This window comes from Saccostrea cucullata, unplaced genomic scaffold (assembly GCF_032062105.1).
Source record: "Saccostrea cucullata isolate Sc308-1 unplaced genomic scaffold, CSIRO_AGI_Scuc_v1 ctg9648, whole genome shotgun sequence".
In the NCBI taxonomy this organism is placed as follows: domain Eukaryota; kingdom Metazoa; phylum Mollusca; class Bivalvia; order Ostreida; family Ostreidae; genus Saccostrea; species Saccostrea cuccullata.
The window spans coordinates 1-11,465 of NW_026924851.1; the positions used below are offsets into that span (position 1 = coordinate 1).

General features: G+C 35.2%; 1 protein-coding gene across 1 annotated transcript; it reads left to right on the forward strand.

The window, feature by feature from the left end:
* Nucleotides 1–130: 130 nt before the first annotated feature.
* LOC134267438 (acylamino-acid-releasing enzyme-like) lies at nucleotides 131–7,248 on the forward strand. The gene is made up of 4 exons (XM_062749652.1): nucleotides 131–159; nucleotides 1,957–2,059; nucleotides 2,861–2,967; nucleotides 7,015–7,248. The coding sequence occupies exons 1-4, from the start codon at nucleotides 131–133 to the stop codon at nucleotides 7,115–7,117; spliced, it is 342 nt and encodes a 113-aa protein (XP_062605636.1). The 3' UTR covers nucleotides 7,118–7,248.
* The last annotated feature ends 4,217 nt before the right edge of the window (nucleotides 7,249–11,465 follow it).

Here is an 11,465-nt window from a genome sequence, read left to right on the forward strand (position 1 = left end):
TCATTTATCTTAAATTGATTTTCCTGCAAATCTTGTGTAAAGCAAACACCGCTATTCTTTAAAATAGTTTATCTTTTTGAATCAGCTGATGTCATGCTAATAACTTACTCACCCTTTCTCTTGCACAGGCATGTTGGCAACAACAGATATTCCAGACTGGTATGAACAAAAAATAACCTTCATGCTTACACTGTCTTTACCATCTAATGACTCTATTTACATTAAATATATTGTTTAACAAGTTTCAATATATTGCTAGAACATCAAAGTAGAATTCTGAACATTATATTTACTTTGATAAAATGTACAGGAAAACACACTTACAGTGAAGTGATTTTCACTCCCCATGACTTAGAAATATATTGTAAACTTATTGGATGTAACAAACTATGCTTATACAGTACAAGCCGTTTAATTTAATACCTGTTTTATATCATACTCCGTTTTTTATCATAGGTATTTGAAACACAAAACCATTTCTTAATAATTCAATGTTAATTTCTTGCGTTATTATCATAGGTAAAAGTGTGTACTTCGGTTACTATAATAGAAAATTTTCGTCCGTAATATTTTTTTCACACCTTTTTCACCCTTGAGACAATCAACAAAACAAAAGCAAACAGCTGTCAACACCTGTGGCCCATGCACTGTCGCTTATCTATACACAATGGCTTGACTGAAGGGGATTAGTCACACTCCAGCGCACTTTACCTGAGCGATGACTGGAAGCTTGTTTATTTCACAAAGTACAATACACAAGATCAGGAAACCATCCGCAATCTTATTTTCTTCTTTTATTTAATTGTTGAATTGTACATTGATAATAAATGCGTTTTACCAAAATGTGTTGAATCTAAATTAAGTGTCACTTTACCCAAGCTATCTTACGCTTGTTGCCTGATCAATGTTCATAATTAATCACATTTATAAACTGCCAATTTATTAAGAAGTGATGTAAAATTAACTTTTTATAACCAGCCTGCCCAAGCGGCTTTGATTTACATCAGTGTATCAATTAATTTAATTTCAATTAAACGGCACCATTTAGTGTAATTAGCGCTTGGGTGCAAATTAAGGAGAAAATAATTGGGCTTGTGTATGAGATGAATTTTCCCTGACACTTAACAGCTTGAAGGTTGAAAAAAATTAAAAAGAATTAAACAAACAGTTTTAATTCATGTGCTGTTATGTTGTAACATAATTTTGATACCGTAAATATTGTGTAATTGGTAAACAAGTTGTGTTATGCTGAAATGTTGAACTTACATTTTTGTAACTAAATGTTTTTTTTTTCTAAGTTTTTATATACTTTTCATAGACATTTTCTCTTTTTGTTATGTTTTATTTAAACTACAACGTAAAAAAACAACAACGAATTATTGATAGATTGAATTGATCATAGAACTGAAAACGAAAGTACATCAAAATGAAAGTTAACAAGATGGATGCCAAGACATCTAGAAGATTGAGTTCGGAGATTATTAAGCTTTAGGAAAGTGATTTTATTTATACAAAATGTTGAAACAGTAAGTAAAAAAAGTAAAATGATATGTTAGCTAACTTGTATTTCAAAATAAACCAAAAATCTGAAATAACATACTAAAATACTTATCTTATATAGTGTAAAAACGGCGGACATGTTATTGATCAAGTCATGTTCATGTCAGACCTCGGAGATGAATTTCAGCTGTCTATGGTTATAATCATAGTCGGTTATTATAAAGTTTTGGCCTGACAAATAAGCTATTATAATAAACGGCTTGTACTGTAGTTATAACGAAGCAAAATCATGCATTCCTGGCACTTCTTTATAAGTATATTTTACTGTACTAAGTTAAAAATGGCAGAATTTATTTTTGAATTACTTTTTGTAGTTGGCAACATAAAAAAGGACACCATTAGAGCAGTTTGAGTTGCCTTTCCTGCAGATTGATATATCTGTGTTTGTTTATGTAGGTGCTATACGGAGAGTGGATTTGAATTCAAACATGATGCTTTACCAACAGGAGAGAGACTCACTGAAATGTGGAAGAAGTCACCATTACAATACGTTGATAAGGTAATTCATTGTACACATTGCACCTTGATGACTTAAAGAAATCTGTACAGCAGTATTTTCAGCTCACTAGAGCTGAAAGCTCGAGAGAGCTTTTCTGATTACCCACTTTCCATCTGTATGTCGGTCCATCTGTAAACTTTTCACATTTTCATCTTAAACATTTAAACCAAAATTGGTACAAAGCATTCTTGGTTAAGGGGTGTTTTAATTATTAATAAAAAGGGTCAACCCTCCTAACAAGGAGGGATAATCAAGAAAAGACAAAAAAGGTGGTGTCATTAAAAAATCTTTTTCTCAAGAACCACTGGGCCAGAAAAACTGCAACTCATGTGGAGGCATCTGGGGGTAGTGTAGATTCTAAATTGTTCAAATCATGATCCCCAGGGGTAGGATGGGGCCACAATAGGGAAACCATGATTTACATTGAAATGTATTTTTTTTTAAAAATCTTTAAAAATCTTCTTCTCAAGAACCACTGGGCCAAAAATCTGAAAATTCTGTGGAAGCACTCTGGGATAGTGTAGATTCCTGGGGGTAACTATAGGGCTTGACCACAATAGGTACATGTATAACAAGGTAGAAAATATGGTGAAAAACAACATAGTCAGTTTACTCGCATTGAGTGAGCATTGTGGCCCATGAGCCTCTTCATTATCTAATGAGTTTGTCTTGTTTGATCCATTTGATCCATTAAATGTATATCCACCCTTATTGAGAAATTAATGTTTAAAACATTTGTAGGTTTATGTTTGAGTGATAAATTTCATACCACTAAAATGCTACTATATTTGGTATTTTCAGGTAGAGGCTCCACTGCTGATCATGCTGGGGTTGGATGATGCCAGAGTTCCTCCCAAGCAGGGTGAGCAGTACTATAAACAACTGAGGGCCAGGAACAAAAAGGCCAGGTATTGATAGTACAGTCCTACTGATCTAACACCTGACATACAGTCCAACTTGTTTTATCTAACACCTGACATACAGTCAAACTTGTCTGATCCAACACCTGACATACAGTCAACCTGATCTTACATCTGACATACAGTCAAACTGATGTAACACCTGACATACAGTCAAACCTGTCTGATGTAACACCTGACATACAGTCAAACTTGTCTGATGTAACTCCTGACATACAGTCAAACTTGTCTGTTCTACCTCCTGACATACAGTCAAACTTGTCTGATGTAACTCCTGACATACAGTCAATTTTGTCTGATGTAACACCAGACAAACTGTCAAACTTGTCTGATGTAACTCCTGACATACAGTCAAACTTGTCTGTTCTAACTCCTGACATACAGTCAAACCTGTCTGATGTAACTCCTGACATACAGTCAATTTTGTCTGATGTAACACCTGACATACAGTCAAACTTGTCTGATCTAACACCTGACATACAGTAAAACTTGTCTGATCTAACAGCTGAAATACAGTCAAACTGATCTAACACCTGACATACAGTCGAACTTGTCTGATGTAACACCTGACATACAGTCAAACTTGTCTGATGTAACACCTGACATACAGTCAAACTTGTCTGATGTAACTCCTGACATACAGTCAAAATTGTCAGATGTAACTCCTGACATACAGTCAAACTTGTCTGATGTAACTCCTGACATACAGTCAAACTTGTCTGATCTAACACCTGACATACAGTCAAACTTGTCTGATGTAACTCCTGACATACGGTCAAACTTGTCTGATCTAACACCTGACATACAGTCAAACTTGTCTGATGTAACTCCTGACATACAGTCAAACTTGTCTGATCTAACTCCTGACATACAGTCGAACTTGTCTGATGTAACACCTGACATACTGTCAAACTTGTCTGATGTAACTCCTGACACAGTCAAACTTGTCTGATGTAACACCTGACATACAGTCAAACTTGTCTGATGTAACACCTGACATACAGTCAAACTTGTCTGATGTAACTCCTGACATACATTCAAACTTGTCTTATCTAACACCTGACATACAGTCAAACCTGTCTGATGTAACTCCTGACATACAGTCAAACTTGTGTGATCTAACACCTGACATACTGTCAAACTTGTCTGATGTAACACCAGCCAAACTGTCAAACTTGTCTGATCTAACACCTGACATACAGTCAAACATGTCTGATGTAACTCCTGACATACAGTCAAACTTGTCTGATGTAACACCTGACATACAGTCAAAATTGTCTGATGTAACACCTGACATACAGTCAAACTTGTGTGATGTAACACCTGACATACAGTCAAACTTGTCTGATGTAACACCTGACATACTGTCAAACTTGTCTGATGTAACTCCTGACATACAGTCAAACTTGTCTGATCTAACACCTGACATACAGTCAAACTTGTCTGAACTAACACCTGACATACATTCAAACTTGTGTGATCGAACACCTGACATACATTCAAACTTGTGTGATCGAACACCTGACATACAGTCAAACTTGTCTGAACTAACACCTGACATACATTCAAACTTGTCTGATGTAACACCAGACAAACTGTCAAACTTGTCTGATGTAAATCCTGACATACAGTCAAACTTGTCTGATGTAACTCCTGACATACAGTCAAACTTGTCTGTTCTACCTCCTGACATACAGTCAAACTTGTCTGATGTAACTCCTGACGTACAGTCAAACTTGTCTGATCTAACTCCTGACATACAGTCAAACCTGTCTGATGTAACTCCTGACATACAGTCAATTTTGTCTGATGTAACACATGACATACAGTCAAACTTGTCTGATCTAACACCTGACATACAGTAAAACTTGTCTGATCTAACAGCTGAAATACAGTCAAACTGATCTAATACCTGACATACAGTCAAACTTGTCTGATGTAACTCCTGACATACAGTCAAAATTGTCTGATGTAACTCCTGACATACAGTCAAACTTGTCTGATGTAACTCCTGACATACAGTCAAACTTGTCTGATCGAACACCTGACATACAGTCAAACTTGTCTGATGTAACTCCTGACATACTGTCAAACTTGTCTGATCTAACACCTGACATACAGTCAAACTTGTCTGATGTAACTCCTGACATACAGTCAAACTTGTCTGATCTAACTCCTGACATACAGTCAAACTTGTCTGATGTAACTCCTGACGTACAGTCAAACTTGTCTGATCTAACTCCTGACATACAGTCAAACCTGTCTGATGTAACTCCTGACATACAGTCAATTTTGTCTGATGTAACACATGACATACAGTCAAACTTGTCTGATCTAACACCTGACATACAGTAAAACTTGTCTGATCTAACAGCTGAAATACAGTCAAACTGATCTAATACCTGACATACAGTCAAACTTGTCTGATGTAACTCCTGACATACAGTCAAAATTGTCTGATGTAACTCCTGACATACAGTCAAACTTGTCTGATGTAACTCCTGACATACAGTCAAACTTGTCTGATCGAACACCTGACATACAGTCAAACTTGTCTGATGTAACTCCTGACATACTGTCAAACTTGTCTGATCTAACACCTGACATACAGTCAAACTTGTCTGATGTAACTCCTGACATACAGTCAAACTTGTCTGATCTAACTCCTGACATACAGTCAAACTTGTCTGATGTAATACCTGACATACTGTCAAACTTGTCTGATGTAACTCCTGACACAGTCAAACTTGTCTGATGTAACACCTGACATACAGTCAAACTTGTCTGATGTAACACCTGACATACTGTCAAACTTGTCTGATGTAACTCCTGACATACAGTCAAACTTGTCTGATGTAATACCTGACATACAGTCAAACTTGTCTGATGTAATACCTGACATACAGTCAAACTTGTCTGATGTAACTCCTGACATACAGTCAAACTTGTCTTATCTAACACCTGACATACAGTCAAACCTGTCTGATGTAACTCCTGACATACAGTCAAACTTGTGTGATCTAACACCTGACATACTGTCAAACTTGTCTGATGTAACACCAGCCAAACTGTCAAACTTTTCTGATCTAACACCTGACATACAGTCGAACATGTCTGATGTAACTCCTGACATACAGTCAAACTTGTCTGATGTAACACCTGACATACAGTCAAACTTGTCTGATGTAACACCTGACATACAGTCAAGCTTGTGTGATGTAACACCTGACATACAGTCAAACTTGTCTGATGTAACACCTGACATACTGTCAAACTTGTCTGATGTAACTCCTGACATACAGTCAAACTTGTCTGATCTAACACCTGACATACAGTCAAACTTGTCTGAACTAACACCTGACATACATTCAAACTTGTGTGATCGAACACCTGACATACAGTCAAACTTGTCTGAACTAACACCTGACATACATTCAAACTTGTCTGATGTAAAACCAGACAAACTGTCAAACTTGTCTGATGTAACTCCTGACATACAGTCAAACTTGTCTGATCTAACACCTGACATACATTCAAACTTGTCTGATCTAACACCTGACATACATTCAAACTTGTCTGATCTAACACCTGACATACAGTCAAACATGTCTGATGTAACACCAGACAAACTGTCAAACTTGTCTGTTCTAACTCCTGACATACAGTCAAACTTGTCTGATGTAAACTCCTGACATACAGTCAAACTTGTCTGATCTAACACCTGACATACTGTCAAACTTGTCTGATCTAACACCTTTCAGCTTGATATCCAACCTTTATTTTCATTCCCATTTTGCCATTTCCCTAGTCATAACACATTACATTGTATATTTAAAAGAAAAAAAATGTTCCATCTGGCACTTTACTATATTATATGAGTGTTTTATTGTGTATCACTTCACCATAATTTAACAAACGTAAAAAGAAATTTGTACTAAAAAGTGCATTTTGCTAATGTTAAAAAGAAAAATATATAAACATATCAACCTTTAAATAAAAAATTGTATTGATTTTAAAAATTCTATCTTTCCGCAGATTGATTGGCTACAAAGAGAACTGTCATCCTATTGATACAGTCGAGGCTGCAGCAGATTCCTGTATGAATATTCTGGACTGGTTCTGGCAACACTTGGATTAAGTTGGAAGCTGGCAACTTAAATTAAGTCTGATAGCAGGAGATATTTCAAATACTTTGTTCACAACACACTTGAAAATGATCCTGTCATATAATGAACCGGTACTAGGGATTATTTTTTTATTGTTATGCAGAATGTTAAATATACAATACTTATTTTACATAATAATGTGCAGGGATTTGGACATAAATAAAACTATTTTTTAATGATGTTAATTTTCGAATCACTTGTCTTTCAAGAATCAAGATTTTATTTTCAATTTAATGTTTATAAAAAGGTGCTTGCAAAAGTTTGTGATAAACATTTTCAATGTAATTTTTGCAGATCACGTCTTCCAACAACCTGTTCCATGGGTACTAATTGTGTCCGTTATTAGTTTCATTTGATATCTTACTGTTGACTTCAGCTACGTCCTTTGGAAAAATAAGAAATATTTATATTGTTTTCCTTATCTTCCAACCAATCAGAGAAACCCTTTTGTGATACACAATGTGATAAGTTCATTTTATGTGTATCTATCTATTTCAATTTATTAATTGGTGCTTCTTAAGGTCATACGCAACGTAGTTTGAACTTTATTGGGTTCTTCCCTGGAGTTGAAGAGTTCCACTATATGAAGGACATGTGTGCAATTCTTTTAATGTCTATATAGGATTTGTACACCTCTTCTCAAACAAATTTTGATGGAAAAAAATCTGGAAATGATGATTTGTAATTTTTGTATGTTTTTCTTTGAAAAATGCAAAGATATTCATAATTTTATATCTTCCAAAAAACCCCTGGTAATGCATGCTGATTTTTTGTCTATGAACATCTGATGGCACTAAAATCTTAAATTAAGAATATCTTGAAAAATTATCAGTAGGTAAGGTACCTTGCGTGTGTCCTTAATTAGAGAAGCTTTCGCAAGTCTAAAAATACCAAATGAAATTTTGTCACGGTCTCATGGCAATGAGTTAACATAGTACCCCTAACACAATCCAAATCAAAAAAGGAAAATCAAAATTCCTTTTTTTAACCCAACATTTCTAATCTGAAGCCCTTTTAAGCTACAATATCATTAATTGCAGCTCCTCCAGTCTTTTTTTGCAATAGAAAACCCTAAAAATTCAAGATTTTGGATCCTTTATTCTTTAACCTGTGAGGAACGTTCCTCTCCATATTTCAAATGAACTCAATACATATACATGAATCTTTAACAAAAAAAACCTGCGAGTAAAGTTCCTCTCCCATTATCAAATGAACTCAGTACTGTAAATCACTTTTTATTCGCGAGAACTTTATTTTCACGTAATTATGCGAGACAGTGTGCTCGCAAAAATTTAATCCTCACGTATAATAGCATTTCTTATGATTATATAGGGCAATAACCACAATTCATGAAAATTTTGTCTTGCTAATCAAGAGTCAATGACTATCTCGCGAAAAGAACCACGAACGATAGTATTGTTCTCCCGCCTACCTCTAAGTCAATTCTTAAAAGTTAACATATTCGAATGATTCTCAAAAGTTTTATAGATATGTATATGAATTTTAATAAAACGTTACTTTTTTGGGATACCAAAGAGAGATAACTCTATAATTTTGGTAAAACTTGAGTTTTTCACTATAGAAATCAATGGAAAACGGAAAATATTTTTAAAACATCTTTCCCCCCCGTGAAACAAAAATTCCTTTTTTCAGGTAATATAGACTGTCATTTTACAAATTTATGCCAAAGCTTTTTGTGTTTCGGGGGGGGGGGGACATATCTTTATAGACAGAAAACAAAAAAATGCTGATTTTTCACCAATTTTGAAGCTATTTACAACTAAATAATTGTATTTTAGTAATTTATATATGTTTTATTTATTTGCGTAAAACATAAGAAAAAATATGAGATACATTTTATCATATTTAAGACTATTTCAAAATATGGTGATTTTTGAAAGTTCGATTTCACTAGAAAATATCGTGAACTCCCCTTTTTTCGAGAGCTGAAATTAATGATAATTTACTATCTAGTGCTGGAATTAAAATGATTAATCAATTACCATAGAACTGTTTTTTGTATTAAACAAAGATTTAATGGCCAAATTGCCATTAAAATTGAATTTAATGGGTGCAAAATGTAGGCGGGAATCAAGAGTTAGAGTACGTAGTTCTTTAATGATCTACAGTTTATACATGAATCTTTGACAAAAAACCAAGCGAGGAATGTTCCTCTCTTGATTTCAAACGCACTCAATATGTACCTTAATCTTTAACAAAACAAGAGGCCCAGGGGCCACAGTGCTCACCTGAGCACATCGGCTAGGAGAAAGCACATATCAGATCAGAACTAAAAGTTTACTGGGGGTGGGAGGGACTTGTATTTTAACCCCCAGGGAATCATGATTTGAACAAACTAGAATCTACATTATCTGAGGATGATTCCATATAAAAATTACTAATCATGGCTTTGAAGTACTTGAAAAGAAGATTTTAAAAGGTTTCCCAATATATTCCTATGTAAAACTTTGGTCGGCCATTTTGGCCCCACCCTACCCCCCGGGTTATGATTTGAACAAACTTGAATCTACACTACCTGAGGATGATTCCACATGAGTTTCATCTTTCCTGTTCCTAAGGATCTTGAGAAGAAGATTTTTAAAGATTTTTCTTATGTAAAACTTTGATGGGCCATATTGGCCCCACCCTACCCCCCGGGGGTCATGATTTAAACAAATTTGAGTCTACACTACCTGAGGATGATCCCACATGAGTTTCATCTTTCCTGGTCCAGTGGTTTTTGAGAAGAAGATTTTTTAAAAATGCCATTAATTTTTCTCTCATTCATAATTATCTCCCCTTGGAAAAGGGCGTGGTCCTTCTTTTGAACAAACTTGAATCCCCTTCATCCAAGGATACTTTGTGGCAAGTTTGGTTGAAATTGGCCCAGTGGTTCTTGTGGAGAAGATGAAAATGTGAAAAGTTTACGACGACAACAACAACGACGACAACAACGACGACAGACGACGGACAAATTTTGATCAGAAAAGCTCACTTGAGCCTCTCAAATGAACTCAATATATACATGAATCCTTAGGAAAAAGACATTCGAGGAATGTTCCTCTTCCAATTTCAAATATATGTGTAAATTTACGACCTTGAACTTTGACCTTTTGACCTCAAAATCAATAGGGGTCTTTATTAGGCCACAGAGAGTTGTTATGTAAAATTTCATTGCAATAGCTCAAATGGTTCTAGAGATATCGTGTGGAAACGAAAGCATTATAACAGACAGAATTTGCTATTTGTGACCTTGACCTTTGACCATTTGACCTCAAAATCAATAGGGTTCTTCTTTAGTCCATAGGGAGTTACTCAATATATACATGAATCTTTAACAACAAATAACCTGCGAGAAACGTTCCTCTCCCAATTTAAAATGAACTCGATCTTCATAGGAGTCTTTAAACAAAAAAAAAAAAAACTGTGAGGAACGTTCCTCTCCATATTTCAAATGAACTCAATACATACATGAATCTTTAACAAAAAAACCTGCGAGGAACGTTCCTCTCCCAATTTCAAATGAACTTAATATATACATGAATCCTTAACAAAAAGACTGCAAGGAACGTTCCTCTCCCAATTTCAAACGCACTCAACATGTACCTCAATCTTTAACAAAAAACCTGCGAGGAACATACCTCTCAAATGAACTCAATAAATACATGAATCTTTAGGAAAAAGACATGCGAGGAACGTTCCTCTCCCAATTTCAAATGCGCATCTGCAACTGTTTTGCCCATGCGCGGATCACGTGATATAGGCGGTCACGTGCCATGTTCCTTAGCGTTCTGTCACAGAAGCTTAAAGATTTTTCCGACTCTTATATTTCTTACCATGCAAGTTATTTTTTACAACAAAAACAGTCCATTTGTCAGAAATGGCCAAGACTCGGCGATAGTATGGGTGGATGATGATATCCTTTTCCAGAATAAGCATGGCGACCATCAAAACCCAAATCCCCTGTCTTTGGAGCGTCATTTATTCAATATGCATAAACCATGGGTGCCTTCTTTTTATCATATCTGATATGTTTAAAGTCTAAATTAAACGATACTTTAATTTAGGGGTTTAATAATTATATAATTGTAAAGATAATCAACTACTTTTCTAACTGTAAGTTGGCGATCTTTCATATCAAATTGCTTTACAAAGAACAAGTCTCTTCCCCAGCTTGCTTTTACTGGGCAACAGAACAAACATCATATTTAAACATCTCCCTTCCTTCACTAAAACAATCAATCCAATTAATGCGAAAAGTTTAATCTCAGCGAGATGGGTAGAGACTGAAAATTTGGACTGACGTCTACTACCCATCTC